Source organism: Nicotiana sylvestris, chromosome 8 (assembly GCF_000393655.2).
Source record: "Nicotiana sylvestris chromosome 8, ASM39365v2, whole genome shotgun sequence".
Taxonomy (NCBI): Eukaryota; Viridiplantae; Streptophyta; class Magnoliopsida; order Solanales; family Solanaceae; genus Nicotiana; species Nicotiana sylvestris.
Genome location: NC_091064.1, coordinates 69,241,584 through 69,266,873, shown reverse-complemented (window position 1 = coordinate 69,266,873; position 25,290 = coordinate 69,241,584). Strand labels below are relative to the sequence as shown.

At 40.4% G+C, this 25,290-nt stretch overlaps 1 protein-coding gene and 1 pseudogene across 1 annotated transcript; both read left to right on the top strand.

Moving 5' to 3' along the window:
* The first annotated feature begins 577 nt into the window (after positions 1-577).
* On the top strand, positions 578-2,035 carry LOC138875177 (uncharacterized). The gene is made up of 2 exons (XM_070154001.1): positions 578-1,180; positions 1,610-2,035. The coding sequence occupies exons 1-2, from the start codon at positions 578-580 to the stop codon at positions 2,033-2,035; spliced, it is 1,029 nt and encodes a 342-aa protein (XP_070010102.1).
* Positions 2,036-8,782: 6,747 nt separating this feature from the next.
* LOC104243050 (transcription factor ORG2-like) lies at positions 8,783-24,048 on the top strand (annotated as a pseudogene).
* Positions 24,049-25,290: the final 1,242 nt, after the last annotated feature.

The window sequence follows — 25,290 nt, the reverse complement described above, 5'->3', positions numbered from 1 at the left end:
GTCTACCGAACGTGTCGGGAGGGATGGCAGTAGCAGCCTTTCAAAATGGTTTAAACAGGAATGATTCTAAGGCAACCAAAAAACTGCTCAGTAGACTCATGAAGTACCCCCTACCATATGGGATGATATCCACAATGCCTATTGCGCCGAGGTAAGGGCAGATGAGGAAGACCTGAACGGACCACTTTAGCGATTAACATCAGTCCTAACCGAGATGAGGAGAGAATGATGTAACAACGGGTGAAGGGATCAACCACCACATTTCAATCGAGAAAGGCATCAGCCCTATATCCGAACATCCAACCCGCCCCCTTCACGACATGCAGATGTCATACCACGACACACTGTACCCCTCCGAAACGAAAGAGGTATGCCTCCACTACTATCTGCTCATAAATTTTGTGTTTCCCATTCTAAGATAGTGTACGCACTGGAGAAACTAGGTACGAAGGTGCAGTGGCCGCAGAAGATGAAATCAGATCCAACCACCAGGAGGTCGAACGTCCTATGTGAATTCCACCAAGAAAGAGGACACAAGACCGAAAATTGCATAGGTCTACGGCAAGAAGTAGTTAGGATGTTAAACCAGGGGCACTTGAAAGAACTGTTAAGCGATAAAAGAAGGGACAACTTTGCTCGAGGGTGCAACCCACCTCAAGGACCTCCAAAGCCACCATCACCCGCTCATACCATACAAATGATCATTGGCGGTGGCGAAGACACGGTAATCAACCATGTGAAGTTCACCACCACGCACAAACTCAAACGGACGGTCTCCCATGAACGGTATGACAACCTCGAAGATGATATCATCTTCGATAAGTCAGACAATGACGGTTTGTGTTTCCCTCACTATGATGCTTTGGTTATAACTTTACGCATCGCTGATACTGATGTAAAAAGAATCATGGTGGATGATGGAAGCGGCGCGTGTATTGTTCACCCACGAGTTCTCATGCAAATGAGGCTCGAGGATAAATTAATACTGCGTTGCATAACACTAATGGGTTTTAATAATGCAGTAGAGCGGACATCTGGAGAAATAGTACTACCTATCCTGGCAGGAGGGGTTACCCTAGAAACAACATTCCACGTCATGAACCAGGAAACGGCCTACAACGCTATCATAGGACGGCCATGGATACATGCCATGCGAGCCATCCCTTCAAGCTTCTATCAAGTGATCAAATTTCTTACCCCGTGGGGGATATCCAACATCCGAGGCGAGCCACGTATCGCCCAAGAATGCTACTGGATCGCCCAAGATTGCACACACACCAAACAACTAAAAGCAGCAAGTGCGGAAGCATAGCAATCAGCCGTGTCGGGGATCAAACCCGACGTACAAGTAAAGGCCATCAAAGACACAGGCATTGTAGAATCTTGTAAGGCAACCGTAGAAGATCTTGACCCCGTCCAATTAGATAACACCGACTGCACCAAAAAGGCTTATGTTGGGCACATCCTCTCAAAGCCAAGTGAGTATCGTGAGTTTTTAACTAACAAAGCCGATTTGTTTGCTTTCCCCCACTCAGATATGCCAGGAATCCCAAGGGATATCGCCACACAAAAGTTAAATGTTGATCCACTTTATCTTCCGGTATGACAGATGAGGAGAAAGTTCAATGCCGCAATCAATGAGACAGTCAATGAGGAGGTTGATAAATTACTCGCCAACGGTTCCATAAGAGAATCGAAATACCCCCAATGGGTCGCCAATGTGGTCATGGTCAAAAAGAAGAACGAGAAGTGGCGAATGTGTGTTGACTTCACCGACCTAAACAAGACATGCCCAAAGGACTCTTTCCCGTTACCCCACATCGACCAACTTATCGATGCAATAACGGGGCACGAGCTACTGAGCTTCTTGGACGCCTACTCCGGTTATAACCAAATTCTAATGGCTGAAGAAGATCAAGAAAAGACCACTTTCATCACTCATCGAGGAACATACTGCTATAAGGTGATGTCGTTCGGGCTTAAGAATGCGGGGGCCATGTATCAAAGATTAGTCACCAAATTGTTCAAAGAATAACTCTGTAAGACAATAGAGGTTTACATCGACGACATGCTAGTGAAGTTGGCAAAAAAGAAGATCACATCGGTAATTTGAAGGAAGCCTTCGAAATACTGAGGCAGTACGGGATGAAACTGAATCCCGAAAAGTGCACCTTCGGCGTAACTTCTGGAAAGTTCCTCGATTTCCTAGTGTCACAAAGGGGAATCGAGGTCAACCCGGACCAAATCAGAGCCATCGATGCAATACCGGATATACTGACAAGCAAAAAGCAAGTGCAGAAATTAACAGGACGAATAGCCGTCCTATCAAGGTTCATTTCCCGATCCTCGGATAGATGCCATAAATTCTTCAATGTGCTAAGAAAAAACCACGACGAAAGTAGGCTACAAGATTTGGATAAAGTCGAAGAACGAAGAGACATGGCCCACATAAGAATGGTAGCCCAGAAACAGCAAGTAGAAAGATACTACAACAAGAGAGCCAAAATACGACCACTCAAAGTCGGAGACTACGTCCTCAAGACCAAAACACAAGCATCAAAAGACCCTAACGAGGGAAAATTGGGAACGAACTAGGACGAACTATACAAAATTGTAGCTGCAGAAAACAAAGGAGCATTCCAGTTAGAAACAATGGAGGGAAAATTACTCCAAAACAACTAGAATATCGCCCACCTCAAGTACTTCCACTTCTAAAAGAAGGTGTTACCCAAGTCGTACTCTTTTTCCCTCACCCGGGTTTTGTCCCAATCGGGTTTACCCGGGGAGGTTTTTAACGAGGCGGCAAGGGAAAAAACTCAAGAATCGAAGCATTGTTCATTACCTCGACCCGTCGACATAGTCTCCGGAACGAAGTAATGAAGGGAGTGGATATAGATAGTCAAATCTCCATTGGTTGTGCAGATCGAATCTCCATTGTATGTACAGAGCCGACATGTGACACTCACAAGAATTTAATCAAATCTCCAGTGTATATGTAGAGTCAACATGTGATACTTACAAGTATATAATTAAATCTCCATTGTATAAACAAAGTCATCTTTCTAGGGGAATATGGTCAAATCTCCAACACCGTTTGAACTACGACGGGATTCTACTTCGACGATAGTTCGAAGCAACAGCCCAATGGCCAAGGCCATCGACGGAAATATAAGTCGACCTCGTTCGAACTACGATGGGATTCTACTTCGACAATAGTTCAAAGCAACATCCCATTGGCCAAGGCCATCGACGGAAATATAAGTTTGACCTAGTTCGAACTACGACAGGATTCTACTTCGACGATAGTTCGAAGAAACATCCCAATGGCCAAGGCCATCGATGGAAATATAAGTCGGCCTCGTTCGAACTACGATGGGATTCTACTGCGATGATAGTTCGAATCAACATCCCAATGACCAAGGCCATCGACGAAAATAAAAGTTTGACCTCGTTCGAAATATGATGGGATTCTACTTCGACAACAGTTCGAAGCAACATCCCAATGGCCAAGGCCATTGACGGAAATATAAGTTCGACCTCGTTTGAACTACGACAGGATTCTACTTCGAAGCAGTATCCCAATGGGCAAGGCCATCGACGGAAATATAAGTTCGACCTCGTTCGAACTACAACGGGATTCTACTTTGACAATATTTCAAAGCAATTTCCCAATGGCCAAGGCCATCGACGGAAATATAAGTTCGACCGCATTAGAACTACGACGGGATTCTACTTCAATGACAGTTCAAAGCAACATCCCAATGGCCAAGGCCATCGACCAAAAAAGATAAGTTTGACCTCATTCGAACTACGACAGAATTCTACTTCGACGATAGTTCCCTATAACCAAGGGCGTCAACGATATCATGGGTTCGATAAATGCAAGAAAGAACAAGTCGACAAAATAAAAATTACATTACAGCAAAATATTATTTACACTTTCCCCTACAAACAGGCTCAAGTACGTCCCATGCAAAAACCCTAAACAAAAGCAAGTACATACAAAGACTACATATCATCTCCAGTGGGGTAAGCATCTTCGTACCACGAATATGAAGCAAGGCGGTTCGCATCATTAGAGTTGATATCATCCGCGTCAGGTGTGGGGGGTCGCACCCGCATGCCTCACGAGCTGCTCGAGCTTCAGCATGCACAGCCTGAACCTCCGCCCACCGGATCGGCTGAGGTACGAGATGTAGAAGGCTGAGAACGTTGACTCACATCCTCCGCCCTCAGCGAGGCCATTTGTCCATTTAGTGCAGCCAGATCCGTCTCCAGCTCTTTGGTACGCCCTTCGAGCCTTGCGACCTGACGACCAGAGGCTTCACTCTCCCTATTCAACTCCGACCTAGAAATGTGGAGGGCATATTCTAAAGATACCGATTCAGAAATAGTTTCCGCCAGCTTGTCAGCACTAACGCTCAGCTCACCATTAAGCTCCTCAATCTCCGCTGCCTTAGCTCTCAACTTAGCGGTCAAGGCAGCTACCTTCGCCTGTAAGTCGGCACTCTCAGCCATCACACCCTTGCTCAACTCGAGCTCATCTTCCTTCGCCTTGAGGGAGGCTTCCAGCTCACTATTACGGGCGACAGCCTTCACGAGCTCCTCGTCCCTCTCCCTCAACTCCTTAACCTAGCGCTCCAACTTGTCCTACCGCTGCTTGAGCCCCTCACGAAACACCTGAAACTCAGGGTCCTAATGATAAATTTCGGCCATCGCCCGGTGCTTAGCACGATACTGATAAAATTTGGACGACAACTTCTCATAAAAGCCCGTCCGTCTCCTATCCCGATGCTCCCGCTCAAACTCCATGACGAGGGTCTGACAAAAGAGAAGGAGAGAAGTTAGAAACAAAATACAGAACGATGACCACCACACAAACCCAACGTCGAAATGGGAAGAAAAGGTATCTACCTACAGGGCCATACCGGTGACCTTCTGAGACAACTCCACATCGCTCATCGCCCTAAGCATCTCGCTTTCAAGAGCGACACATAAGGGATCTAGGGCAGATGCCACTTGCTCGCTGTTGAGTAGCAAGTTGTAGTCTCCTGGAACGACTACATGACGGTCAGATCCATCCATCCTAACCGCCACACGAGTGTGGCGACCCACGAACTCATTAACATCCTCTGGGTCGACATCTAAGCCGGAGCCGTTATCCTCAACAGGATGTCCTCCAATATTGGATGGCGCACCACCCTCAATAGAGCGCACTGAGCTAGCTTCTGGACAAACTCCTTCCACTTAGGGAGATCTCCCCGACAAAATGGCGTCGGCCATGAATACGGGCACATGGGCTGTCTGGGACGCCCTGCTTCTATCAGCGTTTATGGCCACATCTTTCCCAAGCACAAAACTCCTTCTTTTTCTCGACAACGGCTCGTCCCAGTTAGAAGATTCATCCAAAGTATACGAGGCCGGCACCGAAGAAGCCTCCTCCCTCGCAGATACGACTCGAGATGGATCTCCCAATTGAATAGGTTGAGGACGACCCTGTCGAACTAACTCACTCAATACAAACTGCGTATATGCAGTAGCAACGGCTTGCCGAAAGGGGGGACTGGCGCCTTTCGCCTGGAAACTCCTTGACCCGTCATCACAAAGAGTCGTACCATTAAATAAGGTCACACTGCCAACGAAATAGTAAGTAAGACATTTACCATAGGGAACTTTGGGGCCGTAACACTATATGAAGGCGGGCCAAGTTCGAGTTTATGCTGCATAAGGCAACAACGGGCTACCCAACCCCTGATATCCGCAATAGGGTGACGCGGACGTCCCATTGCTGCAAAACGGCGAGCGAATAAACTTTACTGAAAATACAGAAAAGAGGGGAATGAAATGAGTGACGACACTTACGAGCCTCATTCCACCGCTACGGGAATCTGGCGGAGTCAGAAACGACGTGTTCGGTCTTGACAAAGAAGTACTTATGCCAAAACTTGCGGCTTGGCCGGTCATCCGTCCCGACCACCAGCCCTTTCGTACCACGAAGCCTCAAATGCACCATGGTACCTGTGAGGAAGCCAGGCGCAAACCAATGCAAAAGTTGGTGAACAGAAACGCCACACTCCACCAACTCTGCATATTTGGTCAATAGCAGAAACACCTTGAGCGTATATGGCGTAAGCTGTGCTGGGTAAACTTGGTAGAATCTACAAAATTCTTCTGCTAAGGGAAAGAGAGGAAGAGTATAGCCGATCATAAAATGATAATCATAGAGAGCGCAGTACCCAAGTCTGTGAACGTCCACATAATCTCTCCCCACCGGAACCATTTCTATATGAGCAGGAATGCCATACTTTACACGAAGGGCATCAATATAGACATGCTCCGTCTAAAAAAAGACGGGGTTCGGAGTAGGAGTGGGATCTTTGAGGAAGTCGCTCCGGGATAAGGGGTGTCTCGACAGTAACTCCTCCACCGTAGGAGGGCTGTCACCCTTTTCTACCACCACATCTCCGCCGTCTGAAGGAGGCACTGTGGGCGACGACGGGGCAGCTTCAGGAACCTCTCCATGAGAATGACGAGACCTTGACATGATATCGGTCAAAGGAATATCAACAAGAAAGAAGGCAGAAGAAGCTTCAGATGATAAACAAAGGAAGAAACGGAAGGGTATGAGAGCAAATGAGGAAGAATGAAAGAAGTTATCAAGAAGAGAAATGGCTAAAAAATTTCAGAAAAACAAATCCTTCACCTATTTATATGGTTGGGGTGGCGCTAGAATCAAGGCGGAAGGTTTCGAAGCAGCACAAGAATCGAAGCATTAAGCCGTCAATCGCTGCCTCGAAAACCTGCATAATGATGACGCACGTGAAGCTGACATCATTTCCCGATAAAGCGTACCATATGGTGTTTTGCTGAACATGATGATCATCTCCTATTGGCTACGTCGTAACGTTTCAACAGGTCAAATTTCTCCAAAAGGATGCACGAAGTCCGCTCGTCGAGGACGCGTCCGTTCGCAACCTCGACAAGCGGAGGGACTAACTGTATGGGTCCAAATTTGACCGACCATGACCTATGACGAGTACGATAAACGACCGGGTATCCTCGAGCCGACGTCCCGAGGGAGACGGCCATAGGGCAAAAGAAGAGACTGAACGACCCTTGTAGTAATGTAAGCCCATTAGGGGACATTAAGAATATTCCGTCGAATATTCCTTGTACTTAGTTTTTTTACAATTCAGAAGAGTTTCTCTCTAGTATATAAGGGACAAAAAAACCTTGTAATAGAAGGAGGACTCGGAGAAATTCACTATTGGAGAACGAAAAGAAATTTATTAACGATCATCTCTTTATCTTTTATTTCTTCTAGAGTTTATTATATTCAGCTAAGATTTACCCCTTCATCTTCGATTGATTTGTTCAAAAAGGTTTTAATATCTTTTGAATCAAACATATGGTTTTCAATATCAATTTTACATTAATTTATATAATAAAAAAATAATTTTACAGTAAAATACTTATAAATGTTTAATAAATTTTAGTATGTACGCGTTAGATCCGCCCTTCCTCAAGCCTTTTTGGTGGGGGTATTCTCCTAGTGCTCCTCCGTACGTGGCATTCTTTTTTCCAACTCATCCATTATGGCATTATTATTGGAAGCTAGGTAAGCAACAACACTTACCTTCGTCATTAGCAGCAATAGTTAATATGTTAGGTAATAAAGTAAATTATTAGTAAAACAAATAATAGTAAGGTATCATTTAAATAATTTAATCTATTGCAAATTTATATTAGTGAAGAACATTTTAGTATTAACTTAAATCGGTTTATAAGACGTTGACTCTATCTGAATATCCGTATTTCCAACATTGATTCCATTGTTCGACCAAAAAAGAAACATTTATTTCTTTTTATTTTTATTTTTACTGGGTGTCCGGTACCCGCATTGAAGTCTGACTATATACGGATTCGCACCGCAATGGCCTCATTCGAAGGGAAGCGCTCCCTACATTTATTTCATTGTTGAAGAATAAATTATTTTCCCTTCTCCCTCCCTGTAGCGGACCCAAGATTTTGTGCAAGCGGGTTCAATCTTAGAAATACATAACTTTAGTTGTAAAATAGTAATTATCAAGTGGGTTCAAATAAAATATTTATACAAGATTTATGCAGTTTCAATCGTAATTTATACTTATACACAATATTATTTTTTGATAAAACGGGTTCAGTTAAACCCGTTTCCTTCCACATGCGTCCCCCGGTCCCTCCCTCCTTAAAGAACAAGAAAAGTTGTACGATAAAAAAAAGAACAAGAAAAGTCTTTTTCAGTTCACATGATTAAGAAAATTGTTTTAAATTATTCAAATAATTAACACAATAAAAGATGCAATTATTTTGGCATAATGCTAAGGTATATATGTCATGGCAAAGTCATTAATATATAATCTGACCCATAAGATTTTAACTTTATACTCTGACAGCATAAAAAGGGTAAATTACTAAAATGTCAAACCACTTAAATGATAATTACATTCTTAAAAAGTGGGACTAGTAATGTATACTTCTCTATAGTAGTCATCCTTTATAATATCACTTTACTATAATTTTTGGAACCAATTTTTCATATTATATTATAATGTATGTTCTCTATAACAACATTTTACTATAGTAACTAAAAATATCAAAAAAAACGAAATTGTTATAGAGAGATTTAACTGTACAATTAAAATATACTGATAGTGAAAAAGTTTAGTTCAATATAACATGATATAATCCTAGACTCTCCTACAAGTTCTATGATTGTCACAACACAGTCCTATATAAAAACCCCAAATTATTCATAAATATTAGCATAATGTTCGCCGTTTCTTCTCCTTTGTTTTCTAACTTAGGCTTGTCTTTGGCAGATCCCACAAGCCAGGAACTGAACACCATAGAAAATCCAGATTCAGGTACCAATATTCCTCGTTATCATTCATCATCTCGTCCCAGCATTGTACACAGTGAATCCAAGAATTTTAATGAGTTTAATAATGGTGATTATCGAATAGTGAAGAAGCTTAATCACAATGCAAGTGAGCGTGACCGGAGAAAAAACACTAATAGCTTGTATTCTTCTCTTCGTTTTTGCTTCCAGCTACTGATCAAACGGTATAATTCTTTCTTTTTCTTGTTTTTTACGTTCCTCTGATTCTTTCTTCTACTTCTTTTTCCTCATTTTGTTGAGGTACGTAGTAACAAAAGACAAATTTGAGTACAATAATTTGTGAACTTCTGAAATTCCAGAAAGTGATATAGATTTACGAGATTGACATTATCGTCCGAAGTAGTATAGTAATAATGTGTTCATGAAACGAAAGAGCAGTATTTTTCTTCTCTTTTTTTTTTAGTATTTGAAAAAGGGCCAAAAATGCTCCTCAACTATGAAAAATAGAGTAATTTATCCTTATTTTGAATTTGGCCCTAGACATATCGGCTCAGATTTGTCCCTCAACTACAGGAAAAAGAACAAATTTGTCCTCCTTTTGAATTTGGATCCTAATATGCTCTTATTAAGAGTGGATTAACTCATATTTACCGCTCTAAACTAATACTATAATTTATTTTTTTCGATCAACCCTTTTATTTTAGAGTAAATTTTTATTATTTGATTTCTGTTTCTAAAACAACGAGAGAAAGAATTAAAGAGAGGGAAAAAAAGAACATGTAATTTGAATTGCATATCGAAAGCAAAGATCCACAAAACATTCCATTTTGCCCAAAAATTAACTAATTAGTCTTCTCTCTTTGAGTTTCTATCTTTGTGGAGATCAATATTCTTTTGTGCGCAATTGCAATTATATGTTCGTTCTTCAAAATCATGTTTTCAGTTTTCTAGAATTAGTGTTCTATTTCATTGTTGTTAAATTTCATAAGAGTAAAAAAAAATAATAGGGGAAAGACAAGAATATGACGAGCAACTAAATATTTTAAGTTGTTTTAACCATTTTGAACATGTATAATTTTTGTGGTTAAAATTTTCTATAAGAAATCTCTGGGGTTAAAGTTATTGTCTTGCAAGCTGGCAGTCCATCTAATAAAATATAATTTAAATAGGTAAAAATATGAAGTTAGAAGTTTGTTAAATTTGAGGGGCAAATATAAGCTAATACACTCATGATAAGGGCATGTTTGGGACCATGGTCAAACTGATGTCAAATTTTAATGGCTTCCTGACCACTTAAACTTGTAGGGTTTTTTAAAAGCCGATACATAAACTTTAAACTTTCCCATTTAGACACTTGAACTCATGATTTCCTTAACTAATAAACACATTTGACCATTGACCTTCGCGCATGTATTACACATACACAAACATGTCCGTCCAGGACCAATGAATTTATTGCACATTTGATGATAAGTAGGCATTTTGTACCATTAATTAGTCAAACTTCACTAAAAATATTTTTGAGCTTATTTTAGAAGCTCATCTCCACGGAATCATCCCCGACTGTCTGCATTATCGGCAGCAGAATCGGCGGCTTCTCCGTGGCACACTTCCTGCAGAGCTATTCAAACTCCGAAATTGGTACAATCAGAATCTTCGAGCGGCACGATGTTGTCGGAGGGTGCATGGTGGCTATTTCCGGCGAGACATTCGAGGCCGGTGCCTCCATTCTTCACCCCAAGAATTACCACGTTTTGAATTACACTAAATATCTAAATCTCTCTGTCCGGCCTTCTGAATCTGATTCCTCATTTGGAATTTGGGATGGACACGAGTTCGTTTTTAAAACCTTCACTTCCCAATCGAAGCTCCCTATATTCCAAAGCTTGTGTCCTTCGCCAATTCCATCTTGTTTTTCTCTCTCGCTATGGCTTCTCTCTGTTTCACATGAACACCTTCGTTGAGGTACTCCAGCTTCACTAGCAATTGTGGAACATGCAAACAGCTCCCTTTTTTCCTTTTCTTGGTAAGAGGGCTCTCATGCTCCTGTCATCGTGTTCCTCACGCAGCAGGTTGATTAGGACCCATTGATGCCACATGGGCATGATCGACGGTCAAATGTGTTTATTAGTTAAAGGAATCATGAGTTCGAGTGTTCAAATGAAAAAGTTTAAAGTTCATGAATCGGCTTTTAAAAGCCCAACAAATTTAAGTGGCTAGGAAGTCATTACGCAAATTTATTTTGTTACCCATAGTTGAAAGACAAATCTGATCCAATCCAGTAATAATAAGGCCATGTCTGAGGCCGAATTTAAAATAAGGGCAAATTTGCTATAGTTTTCATAGTTGAAGTGCATTTTTTATCCTTTTTAAATTTTTATATATAATCGTTTAGTATTCGTAATCTGGATTCGTGCCTCATAAGAACCATAAAAGAAAGAAGTGCTCACACCCAATTTCTTTCCATTCCCATAACTTGAATCTGAGACCTTTGATTAAAAATCAAGCAATACCATTCATTCTGCCATATTTTTTTGATGGTATAAAAAAATAGTATTGAGCTTCTTGTTTGCCTTTAGTGAAAAAGGGAAGGGAATAATACTTGGAATATCTATTTCTTTTTTGTATCCAATATATTGAAGATACTGAATGTTTCAATTGGTAATTTGGTACATTTTCACTTTGCATCCAAAGGCGAATTCAAAATCTAAAGTTTATGAGTTCTTGCATTAATTTCAAGTAAAATTACATTAATGAATGGGTTTAGAGTCAACTATTTATAAATATTTATGTTGGAAGTGTGTGAACAAAGTCCTACATGGAAAGTTAAAAAGAAAAATAAGCTAATAAGGAGTTAGATACTCTTAATGATATGAGGCCTTTTTGGGGAAAACCGTGCGGACTTGGCCCAAAACGGATAATATCACACCATGTTAAGAGTATCTTAGGCCATTTTAGTCCAATAATTTAGTAGACTTCTTAATATATAAATAGAATCTGAGTAAAAACTAATAAGTTCCTGTGAATACATATGCCATACTCTAGATCCGCCACTGTTTGCATCCTCTACTAAATATCCTTGATTTTTTGTGGTCTTATCATATTCTTAATAGGTATCTGATCATGCAAATTAACCCATTATCTACCTTTCATTTTCCACAGAAAAAAGTAAGCCTTCCAGCCACAGTAGGGAGAGTGCTAAAGTACATACCAGAGTTAAAGAAAGAAGTAGAAAGACTGACACAGAAGAAAGAAAATCTCACATTAAGATCTATCCCTAAGAAAGAATATTCTGCTGATTTTAATAAGCAAACACTAAGAAGAAGAATTCAGAATTCTTTATGTCACGACCCGGAATTCCCACCCTCGGGAATCGTGATGGCGCCTACTCGTAGAAATTAGGCAAGCCATGAACTTAGAAACCACTAACTCATTCGTTTTTATACATATTTCGCCAGTTAAATTATCAATGATTAAGCATTTAAATGATAGCGGAAAATAAAATTTAGCGGAAGTCTTAAATAAATATGAAATCCAAATATCAAGAAACCAATACATGTCTCTATCCAGAACCTGATGTCACATCATCCACGGACTACTAAGAATACTACATACATCAGTTTGAAAGAAAGATAACATTGTCTGTCTTGAATACATGAGATAGCAGAATATAAAATAGGATAGAGTAGACGTCGGGCCTGCGGACGCCGGCAAGGCTACCTCGGTGTTTAGGTGGACTGAAGGCTGGTTCCCGAGCTAATGTTGCTGCTCAAACGTTGCTCCGGTATCTGCACATAAGTGCAGAGTGTAGCATCAGCACAACCGACCCCATGTGCTGGTAAGTGTCTGGCCTAACCCCGGCGAGGTAGTGACGAGGCTAGGACCAGACTCCAGATAAACCTGTGCAGTTATATAATATATGGCTGAAAAAGTAAACAGGTAATAAGCAATCAAAGCTGGAGAAGGGGAACATGCTTCGGGGGTAGCAGATAAAACAGAATATCAAAGAATAATAAGGAAACTACAATTTAACTTCTAACACGAATAAAAAGAAATAAGGCAACTTTCACTTTCATCTTGTTGCAGGCGTGCAACCCGATCTCATAGATATAGGTGTATCACCCGCTCCCATTTTATTATATCTTGTGGTAGGCATACCACCCGCTCCCATTTCATTATATCTCATGGTAGGTGTACCACCCGCTCCCATTTCATCGATCTTGTGGTAGGCATACCACCCGCTCCCATTTCATCATATCTTGTGGTAGGCGTACCACCCGCTCCCATTTCATCATATCTTGTGGTAGGCGTACCACCCGCTCCCATTTCATTATATTTTGTGGTAGGCGTACCACCCGCTCCCATTTACAAGTCATCACAAAATTACAAAAAATCCCGGCAAGGGAACAAAAATAATATAATAACTTCCCGGTAAGGGAACAACAATATCGAAATAGTCATCCCGACAGGGGAGAATCAGCTATAACCAAATCTTAATTCATTTTGTACTCAGCTCAATTAATGACAATACTCAATCATAACTAAGATCTGCGAGGATAAAATCAATCTTTACTCAATATAGGAGATCATTAATTAAAGCATCTGAAGTGTCATCTAAGAGCACAACAACGTTCAAATTTAAGACTCACGGTCATGCTCGACAGCAACGTATAGATACTCGTCACCATGCCTATACGTCGCACTCAACAAGAAGCAAGTAGCAAATAGGACTCAACTCCTAATCCCTCAAGCTGAGGTTAGATCGAACACTTACCTCGAACTTTTACGGCCAACTCAAGCCTCGAACACCGCTTTTCCTCTCAAATTCAGCTTCAACCCAATTGAATCTATACATAATTGACTCAATATCATCAATAAGTGCTAAACAATCCAATTCCAATGTTTAATTATAACTTTTCAATCATTCTTCCCAAAATCCCAAAAATCGACCCCGGACCCACTTGGTCAAAACATGAGCTTCAGACCAAAACCCGATCACCCATTCACCTACGAGCCCGAATATATAATTTGTTTTCAAATCCGACCCCAAAACGAGGTCTAAAACACAAATAATCAAAAAGCCCTAACTCTATCCAAATCCCTAATTTCTACCCTTAATTACATGTTTTAGGCCTAAAAATCTAGTTGGTGTTGATGGAAAATGAAGAAAATAAGTTAAAGATTACTTACCCAAGAGATTATGGTGAAGAGAAGCTTCAAAGATCGCCTAAGCGCTTTGGAAAAGAAGAGGTTTGTGAAATTTTTATAAAATCCCGAAAGTGTTCTGTTTTTGGCCTTTTTAAAATCACTAGGCGAAAATGCCCTTCGCATTCGCGACTGACCCTTCACGTTTGCGATGGTCAGGCTGGGTGAGCCTTTGCGTTCGCGTACACGGTCTCGCGTTCGCGGAGAGTAATCTCCTCGAGCCCTCGCGTTCGCGTAAGACAACTACCCCACCCCCTGCTAGGCCCATTTGGCCTTCGCATTCGCGTGGTCAGGACCGCGCTCGCGAAGGGTTATCCCCCCCCCCAAAGCCTCGCGTTCATGACCTGAGCTACGCGTTCGCGTAGAAGGAAATTCCTTCAGCAACAATTAACCCATCGCGTTCGTGTGGGTACTCTCGCGAACGCGAAGAAGGAAGTACCAGAAACCCAACAGCTGAGAAACCTGCAACAATTTCTAAGTCCGAAACCCTCTGAAACACATCTGAATCACACCCGAGCCCTCGGGGCTCCTAACCAAACACACATATTAACTCAACAACTTCATATGAACTTATCTGTGCGATCAAATCGCCAAAATAACCTCAAAAACAATGAATCAAACCTCAAAGTCAAAGGATTTTTCTCAAACTTCATAAAACATCAACTTTAGCAATTTAGGGCCGAATCACGTCAAACGGACTCCGTTTTCAGCCAAATTTTACAGAAATGACTTAAACCATATATAAGACATGTACCGCGTGCCGCAACTAAAATACGGGCCCGATACCATCGCTTTCTAATCAGATTTCATTTCAAAATTCCTTAAAAAATTTCAGAAAACAATTTTACTTAAAAATTCATTTCTCGGGCTTGGGACCTCGGAATTCGGTTCCGGGCATACGCTCAAGTCCCATATTTTCCTACGGACCCTCCGGGACCGTCAAATAACAGGTTCGGGTCTGTTTACCCACAATGTTGACCGAAGTTAAATTTATTCATTTTAAACTCAAATTTCATCATTTTTCAAAGAATTTCATATTTAAGCTCTCCGGCTACGCGCCCGGACTGCGCATGCAAATCGAGGCGACTCTAAATGAGGTTTTCAAGGCCTCAGAAGCATAAAATACAATTAAAAACAGGCGATTACCCTTTGGGTCGTCACACTTTATTAGTTGTCTCAACAAATCAAGTGGGAGATAAAGAAATCGTGATTCAAATATCTATTTTGAAGACCAATAAGAGTTCGTTTGCTGAAGCTGTATCAGAATTAGAGGAGGAAAGACTTCTCCTACTGAATGCATCTTCTTTTCAAACTTTGGAAGATAGAGTTTTCTACAATTTGCATTTTCAGGTATTAATATAAACTTCACTCACTTTCTTCTACTTGCTTTCTTGGCTTCGGTCTTCTTGTTTTATCTTAATGTTGTCACTACTTGTTGTCGTTACTTTTTTTCATTCTTTCTTTAGCCGAGGGCCTATCGAAAACAGTCTCTCTGTCCAGGGTAAGGATAAGACTGCATACATCTTACCCTCTCCAAACCTATTCGTGAGAATCAAATCAGGGGCGGCCTGTCCATAAAGCAGGTAAAGCAACTGCTTTACGCCCCACATTTGTGGAGGCCCCATTTTTTTTACACCTAATAGGCTATATATAATTTTTTTTTAAAAGTTATATGAAGTGAAAAAATTAATTTCTTTATTTAACAAATATAGAGACGAAGTATTTGCAGCTACTTTGGTTTCTACCAAAGAAATTGCATTTGAAATTAATATTGAACCCAAATTTCATAAAAAACATATAATATATAAGATGAAATAATTTGAAGAGAATATTAATAGTGAAATGTCAAAATCTCTCGAAGAGTCCTTTAGAGTTGATTACTTTTTTTACATACTCTCTCTGGTTCATAATAAATGACTTTTTAACCTTTGTTGTGCCCCTTAAGAAAATATTGACTCCTAGAACAAAAATGTATTTTGACTAAATTATCCTTAATTAAAATTTATATGTTGTTACCTTGACATGTAGAGATATGTAAATAAGGGCAAGTTTTGGAAAAATAAAGTTAATTCCTTCTCGATTATATAAAAAGACACTTATTTTGGATCAAAATAAAAGCCAAAAAATCACTAATTATGGACATGAGAGAGTAGTAGACAAGGTTATTTTTCACTTTAAAATAGATTTGAATAATTATAGGCATATGAAAAAAAAATTGATTTTCTATTTAGCAGTAAAAACTAAGATTACCAAATGATGCAAATTTGAAAAAATATTGCATTCATCTTGAATGCTCCGTAAATCATAATAATCAACCCGATACTGATAGTTTGGATTTATTTTCTGAATTAAAATATTAAGAAAGTTAGTACAATTAGAAGATAACAGTCACTTTAAAATAGATTTGAATAATTATAGTCATATGAAAAAAATTGGTTTTCTATTTAGCAGTAAAAACTAAGATTACGAGATGATGAAAATTTGAAAAAGATATTTCCTTTATCTTGAATGCTCCATAAATCATAATAATCAACCCGATATTGATAGTTTAGATTTATTTTCTGAATTAAAAATATTAAAAAAATTAGTACAATTAGAAGATAACTGTTTAATTGATATACTCAATCAAAAAAAAAAGATTTGATTATTTTCCAAATGCATATATTACTTATAGAATAATGTTAATAAATCCTAGTATCGTAATACTATCCAAATATTCGAAAATTGTCACGACCCGAATTTTCCACCCTCAGGAGTCGTGATGGTGCCTACTAATGTGAGCTAGGCAAGCCGACTGTTTGAACTAATTACCTTTTTACCCATTTTTATTTTCTTTAACAATTATAAAGCAAATATATGTAGACAACGTAAATTACAATAAGTGGAAGAAATGCAGTAAATTATCTGAAATATGTATCTAATACAACTGTTTGAGCCTCTACCACCCAGAACTGGTGTCACAGTTTCACAGACGATATAAGAATACTACATACAAAGTCTGAAGATAAAAGATACATTGTTTCTGAGCTAAATAAATGAAACAGGAGTAAAGGGATAGAGGGATAGAGGGAGACGCCAGGACATGCAGACACCTGCAGGACTACCTTGGATCTCCGCGTGGACTGAAGGCAGCCTCCCAATCTACAGTCCAAAAGCTGCTGCTCCGGAATATGCACATAGTGCAGAGTATAGTATCAGCACAACTGACCTCATGTGCTGGTAAGTGCCTAGCCTAATCTCGGTGAAGTAGTGACGGGGCTAGGACCAGACTACCAAATAAATCTGTGCAATTTAACTATATACAGCGGAAAAGAAGAACAATAATATACAGTCAATTAAGGGAAGGGTAACATGCTGCGGGGGAACTATCAATTTAGAACAGAAAGACAACAGGCAGTTAAAAGAAACAGCATATCTCAGATATCAACAGAGAATCAGAAATCAATAAGTGCACGACATCACCCTTCGTGCTTTTACTCTCATCCTTCCCAAAACAATCAAGTAATAAAAATGTGCACGACATCACCCTTCGTGCTTTTACTCTCGTCCTCACCATATAATCAATATAATCGACACAGAATGGTACATCGTGCGGCACGATATAATCCTTTGTGCTTTGCACTCTTTCCTCACAAATCATACTTGGCATCACCTTTCATGCTTTAACACTCTCTTACCAAAACAATACAAGGCATCACCCTTCGTGCTTTAACACTCTTCCTCACCCAAACAACAATCACAAACAATAGGGCAAGAGAATAAATAAAGTTACAATAAGAATCCCGGCAGGGGAACAATAGTTCAACAATCAAGTCCCGGCAAGGGAACAACATCAAAAGACATCAACATCCCGGCAAGGGAGATAACATCAAAAGCAACAATATCCCGGTAAGGGAGTTAATATAATGATTCTCTTCTCTTTTTCACTTTTACTTCATAACTCACTTCACAACTTTGAGCCAATGCTCTAAAACCTAGGTTCTACCCAAAACACCCAATTTTCCCCATGAAAATCATTGATTTTGAGTTGAAATCATGTGAAAAGATATTAATGATTGAAGAAAACGAGTTAAAATTGACTTACAATCGATTTGGAAGAAGAGTTGTCTTTGAAAAATCGCCCAAGAGTGTTTTGGTTTTGAAATAGTGTGAAAAATGAGAGATTTTCGGCTAAGTTATAAAATTGCAGGTTACAAATGTCGCAATTGCGACCAGGGTTCGCAATTGCAAACCCAGATTTCTGCTAAGTTCGCATTTGCGAAGGGACCCTCTCATTTGCAAGGTCGGAATTGCGAACACACTATCGCATTTGCGATAACAGGCCCAGATTGGGGAGTTTCGCATTTGCGAAGGAACATTTCGCATTTGCGAGGAAGAGCATGCCTGGGCTATTTCGCATTTGCGACTCAGCCTTCGCATTTGTGATCCAGGCTTCACAAATGCGAAGCCTGCAGGCCTATTCACACCAGCTGAAAACCTGCAATTCTCCAAGTCCAAAATTCACCCCGTGGCATATCCAAAACTCACCCGAGCCCTCGGGGCTCCAAACAAAACATGCACACCAACCCAAAAATATCATATGGACTAGCTCATGCATTCAAATCACTAAAATAACATCAACATCTATGAATTTAGCATCAAAATCATGAAATTTATTAAGTACTTCAAATTTTCCAATTTTCTAAAAAACGATCCGATTCACGTCATTTCAAGTTCGTTTCTTACCAAAATTCACAAATTTATCTTAAATCACATATAAGACTTGTACCGGGCGTCGAAACCAAAATACGGGCCCGATACCGTCAAGTTTTAAACACATTTCATTTCCAAAACTCATAAATAATTCCAGAAAACAATTTTTTTAAAAAATTTATTTCTTGGGATTGGGACCTCGTAATTCAAATCCGAGCATACGCCCAAGTCCCATATGTTCCTACGAACCCTTCGGGACCGTCAAATCACGGGTCCGGGTTCGTTTACCCAAAATGTTGACGGAAGTCAACTAAAATCCATGATAAAGTCAAAATTCATTATTTTTCAGAGATTTTCACATAATGACTTTCCGGCTACGCACCCGAACTGCGCATGCAAATCGAGGTGATGCCGAAAGAGGTTTTTTAAGGCCTCGGAATTTTTAAATTTACTTTTAAAACAAGTGATGGCCTTTTGGGTCATCACAAAAATATTTACACAAAAAAAAACTCTCTACATGAAATCCCAAAAATATGAATCTTCATATTCCATGCCACCTAAACCACCTGATATCCTCTTGGATTCAGCTTTAACATTATTACCACCTCCACTAACCAATTCCACCATCAGTCCAAATAACAACATGAATATTGATACGCATGAAACTACATCAAATCCTCCTCAATATGTTCCCAAATCATACCTAAATACCCTAACCTCTAATAATGTTACCTCTTCACCATCTACCCAACATGAACCACTAAACCTTAGTTTGGTGATTAATGATAAAACGGAGGCACCAACTGACCCCTCTATTTTCATTCCACTTTCTCTTGATGAAAAAAACGGGATTTGCAAACCATGGCAACATGCAGTAATCGTTAAGGTATATGGTCTCAAGATTGGATATCAAATACTTAGGTAAAAAATATATGTCTTATGGCAACCTACTGAAAATCTACCTCTCATTGATTTAGGATCAGATTTTTTCCTTCTTAAATTCCAAAAAGAGGAAAATAAGGCCCATGCATTACACGATGGACCTTGGTTCATTTTATATCATTTTCTATCCATTCGTTAATGGGAACCAAAGTTTATGGCTTCTGAAATAAAAATCACTTCCTCTGCTATATGGTTGCGATTACCTGAATTACCTACTGAATTTTATGATTTTCAAATTTTTCAGAAACTAGGTAATAAAATTGGAAAATTATTAACTGTTGATACTTGCACCTCTTCAACAACAAGAGGAAGATATGCTAGGTTATGTGTTGAAATACCATTGGATCAACCATTACGGACACACATTTACATTGGAAATCATAGGCAAAATATCCTCTATGAAGGATTAGATTTGCTATGTACTAAGTGTGGTCAGATGGGGCATAATCAAAGAATTTGTACTTATCAATTGCAAGATGAACATCATACATATACTTATAGCAAGAACTAATCAACCCTTACTAACCCTAACAGTTCTAATAACCACATTCCATCTACTGAAGAATGGAAGACAATGTAATTTCCCACAAAACATTCATGAAAATGAATTCTAATAAGGCAAATCAATTCCAACCAGTACAAACTTTGGCTGCTAATTCTAAAAGTCCTTCAGGTAAGCATGTGTTAACTACTCCTAACAATCTTCCTTTCACTAATTTAACTATTACTAATCTTAATCCTACTACTAATCACAAAACTACCTCTAAAACGTCCATAACTCCTCTTTTAAACAATAATAAATTTTCTACACTATTTCCTAAATGACTTTGATAAGGCTAATTCTTTTAATAATCTTACTGAGAAGATCCAATTAAATCCCTTAATTTCCACTCAAGTACCATCTCACTCGGCCCAATTAGAAAATTAACAACACCCAAGACCTATCCCAAACCATGCAAATAGACACATTATCCCATCCCACATGCAAGACATATTCCACTATCCAAAAACACCTTACTCACCACCCCAAGAAAACCTACTACACAATCTAGCCAATTATCCAACACCTATGTCTAATACTGTGACAACCCGACCAGTCGTCTCATGAGTTACCGCTCTGTTTTCCCCATTTCTGCTTCTTATTGCTTTGTCAAATGGTTCTCTATGTGATCAGGTCGATTGGTTCGAGTTAGGAAAGGATTTGGTAAGGTTTGAGACACTTAGTCTCTTTTGAGGAAGCTTAAGTTGAAAAAGTCAATCGGACGTTGACTTATATGCTAGAGGGCTCGAATGTGAGCTCTGATGGTTCGGTTAGCTTCTAGAGGTAATTTGGGACTTAGTAGCGTGATCGGAATGAGGTTTAGAGGTCCGGAGTAGATTTAGGCTTGAATTGGCGAAAGTGGATTTTTGGCGATTTCCGGTTGGTAGGTGAGATTTTGATATAGGGGCCGGAATGGAATTCTGAGAGTTTCAGTAGATCCGTTGTGTCATTTGGGATGTGTGTACAAAGTTTCAAGTCATTCGGACGTGGTTTATTTGGGTTTTTGATCAAAAGCAGAATTCGGAAAATTTTGGAAACTTAGGCTTGAATCCGATATGTTTTGATTGATTTGATGTCGTTTGAGGTATTTTGAAGATTGGTACAAGTTGGAATAAGGTTTTGAGATATGTTTGTGCCTTTGGTTGAGGTCCCAGGAGCCTCGGGTGAGTTTCGGAGGGTTGAACGGATCATTTTAAGTTAAAGAAAAGTTGCAGATTTTGGTTTCAACTCTTGCAGTTATTTTGTTCTTCACGTTCGCGAGTGGACCCTCGCATTCGCGAAGGGTCACGAAGGGAGGCATCAGGTTTGGCCTTCGCATTTGCGAGGGGAGTCCCACATTTCCGAAAGGCCGGAATGGTAAGCATCGCGTTCGCGAGAGACCTGGCCGCGTTCGCGAAGGTTGGTGAAGCTGAGGCATCACGTTCGCGATGGTGAGATCGCATTCGCGAAGAAGAGTTTTGGTCAATGGATTTTTGTGCTTTTTGAATGCGAGTCTTTGACCACGTTCGCAAAGAAGGATTTCTGGCCTGGGCAGAAGGTTTAAATAGTCGTCTTGTCCGCGAATTTGAGGTTTATTTCTTCCATTGTTGGTCTTTTTGGAGCTTTTTGAAGGGGATTCAAGAGGGATTCAAAAGGAATCACTTGGAGGTAAGATTTTGGACTTAAAACTTGATTCTAATGTGAAATCTACCTAATTAATCATGAAATTTAGGCCTAAAATTGAGGAATTAGGGCTTGAGATTAAGAGATTTTTAAAATGAGAATTTGAGGGGCCATTTGGACTCCAATTTCAGTGTTCTTGGTATGTATTGACTCGTGGGAGGATAAGGATTCCGTTGATGTGATTTTTATCGAATTTCGAGACGTGGGTCCGGGGGTCGGATTTGGCCAATTTTGGGATTTTTGGTAGTATTTGACTGTTTTCGCTTGGGCTTCGTTTCTTTAGCATATTTTGACACTGTGATTCTGATTTGGATAAATTCGAAGCGAGTGGAGGCCAATTCGAGGGGCAAAGGCATCGTGGAGTAGTATTTTCACCGGTTTGAGGTAAGTAACCATTGTAAATCTGGAACTGAGGGTACAAAACCCCGGTATTTGACTTGTTTTGATAAATGCGGTGACACACATGCTAGGTGACGAGCGTGTGGGCATGCACCGGTAGGGATTATGACTTGGTCCGTCCTGTAGCAACTATTAAGCCACGTATTTGATTTGGAATGTTATATTATTCCGTACTTTAGTCATATACTGTATTATGGTCTGTATGCCATGTTTGGGGCCTTGTGCCGACCTGTTGAGACCCTTAGGGGCATTGTTACTATTTTTCCTTACTTTACTTGTTGAAAGCATATCCTCAGTCATGTTTTACCTGTTTAAATATTTAAAACTGGTTTTATCACTCTACTTCTAAATGTGAGGACTGTTTGGACTAAGTTCCCTAATCTCTACTGTTGTGCCCGAGAGGCTGTGAGGTTAATGACTGAGAGAGGTTGAGAACCTAATAGAGAGGATATTTATATATGTATGAGTTATGGATCGGGCTACACGCCGCAACGATACTTATATGGATTGGGATGCACGCTATATATATATATATATATATATATATATATATATATATATATATATATATATATATATATATATTGGATCAGGCTGCACTCTACAGTGATATGACGTTTGGGTTGTAGAAGCCCCTCCAGAGTCTGTATACCCCCAGTGAACGTAGTCGACTATAAATTATGAATTGGGATGCACGCCGCAAAGGTTACTATGAGATATTAATAAGCCTGAGTGCTGAGAGTGAGCATTGAGTGACGAGAGTTGAGTCACGAGTGACTGAGAGGCTGCCCGAGAGGCCATATTCTGAGTGATACCTTGACCGAGGGGTCCAGTTATGATATTTCACTCTTATTTTAAATATAAGCCTCTGTTGTAAGAAATTGCTGAGTATATAATTTCAAGTAGTTAAACTGAAATTGATGATTTTTCAACGAAATTGGTTTTAAACTGTGGAATTTGATATGTTATTCTGTTGTCTATTCATTTATATGATTTTTAACTGCTCGTCACTACTTTCAGTCCTTATTTACTTTAGTTACTTACTGAGTTGGCGTGCTCATGTTACTCCATGCACCTTGTGTGCAGATCCAGGTGCCCGAGCGGTAGATTGAGGGTCCTCAGCTGATCCAGAGTTTGATTGAGATTGCAAGGTTACTGCATGGCGTCCGCAACCCTGTTTTCTCATTCCTATCTTGTTCTCTTCTGCATTTTCTAGACTTATAATGTATTAGATACTCAGTTATGTATTAGAGGCTTTAGACTCGTGACACCAGATACTTGGAACTGTGTAGTTGCATGTTTATTTGACTTCCGCATATATTTTGTTGTTTTAAACGCTTATTATGAAAAATTTGGTATCTAAACCTGTGTTAGAAAATGGCTTATTATAAGGAAAAAAGGGTTTGATTAAATGTTTGGGTTGGCTTGCCTAGTAATGCGATAATCGCTAGCACGACTGGAATTTGGGGTCGTGACAAGTTGGTATCAGAGCCTAGGTTACATAGGTCTCGCGAGTCATGAACCGGTTTAGTTGAGTCTCGCGAATCTGTACAGAGATGTCTGTATTTATCCTCGAGAGGCTGCAGAACCTTTAGGAAAAACTTCATATTCTTGTCGTGCAAATTTGTTGATCCGAGTACTAAACTTCTGTTATTCCATTCTCTCACAGATGGTGAGGACACATGCTTTCGGGTAGGATGGACAACAACCAATACCACCAGTTGGGGCCACCAGAGGTCGAGGATGCAGTCGAGGCTGTAGTAGGGGAAGAGCAGCTAGGGCAGCACCTGCAGATCCACCAGCTACCCCAGTTCAGGATTAGGTCCCAGTTGTGGACGCTACAACACCACCAGCGTAGGCACCAATTGTGCGTATTGTGATTCCAGGCCTTCAGGAGGCTCTAGCTCAGATCTTATCAGTGTGTACCGGTTTGGCTCAAGCGGTCTCAGTTACTACGGCTGCAGCTATTTCTCAGGCCGGGGGAGGCACCCAGACTCCCGTTGCTCGCACACCTAAGCAAGTTGTTCAGGGACTCCAGACACCGGGGGCACCTCCAGCCCAGGCGGTTGCACCAGCTCAGGAGTATGTGGTACCAGTTACGCTGGACGACAAGCAGCGTCGACTAGAGAGGTTTGGTAAAGTCCAGCCTCCGACCTTTAGCAGTGCAGAGGGCGAGGATGCCCAGGGTTTCTTGGATAAGTGCTAGAGGATGCTTCGTACATCGGGGATTCTATAGACCAGTGGTGTAGCATTCACTACCTTTCAGTTTTCTTGGGCTACCTTTACTTGGTGGGAGACGTATGAGAGGCGTAGGCCTGTTGGTGCAGCTCCCCTTACCTGGCAACAGTTCTCTATTCTCTTTCTAGAGAAATATGTGCTATAGTCTCTCCAAAAGGAGCTGCGTAGGCAGTTCGAGCAGTTGCGTCAGGGAGAGATCACTGTGACGTAGTATGAGATGCGGTTCTCTGAGTTAGCTCGTCATGCGCTTTGGTTGGTACCCACAGATCGAGAGAGGATTAGGAGGTTTGTTGATGACCTCACATATTAGCTTCAGATTCTCATGACCAGAGAGATGGTGAAAAGTGCTACATTCGAGGAGGTTGTTGACATCGCCCGTGAGATTGAGTCGGTTTGCCGTCAGGAGCGAGGGAAGAGGGACGTCAAGAGGCCTTAGGGATCTGGTAGCTTTAGTGGTGCTCCTTTGAGGGTCTATTCCAGCAGGGCAGAGGCCGCCCATTCAAACAGGCTCATTCAGCTCGCCCAGGTTATCGTGGGGCATCGTTAGGTCATGGTTCTCACAGTTCTCATCAGAGCCACTCATCACTTAGTGTCCTTCCAGGCTAGAGTTCGTCCCGTGCTCTATTAGTGCAGGGTTCTTCCATGTTAGGTCCTTCTACTGGTCATTCAGGTGCCAGGGGTTCCCTTCAGTCCCCATCTCCAATACCGGGGAGTTGTTATAGAGTATGGA

What these genes read in the sequence shown, in the direction of transcription:
- LOC138875177 (XM_070154001.1), top strand. Translation starts at nt 578, where the DNA reads ATGTTAAACCAGGGGCACTTGAAAGAACTGTTAAGCGATAAAAGAAGG. An exon ending in TCCCTTCAAGCTTCTATCAA is followed by an intron (nt 1,181 to 1,609) that starts GTGATCAAATTT and finishes CCGGTATGACAG; the next exon opens with ATGAGGAGAAAGTTCAATGC.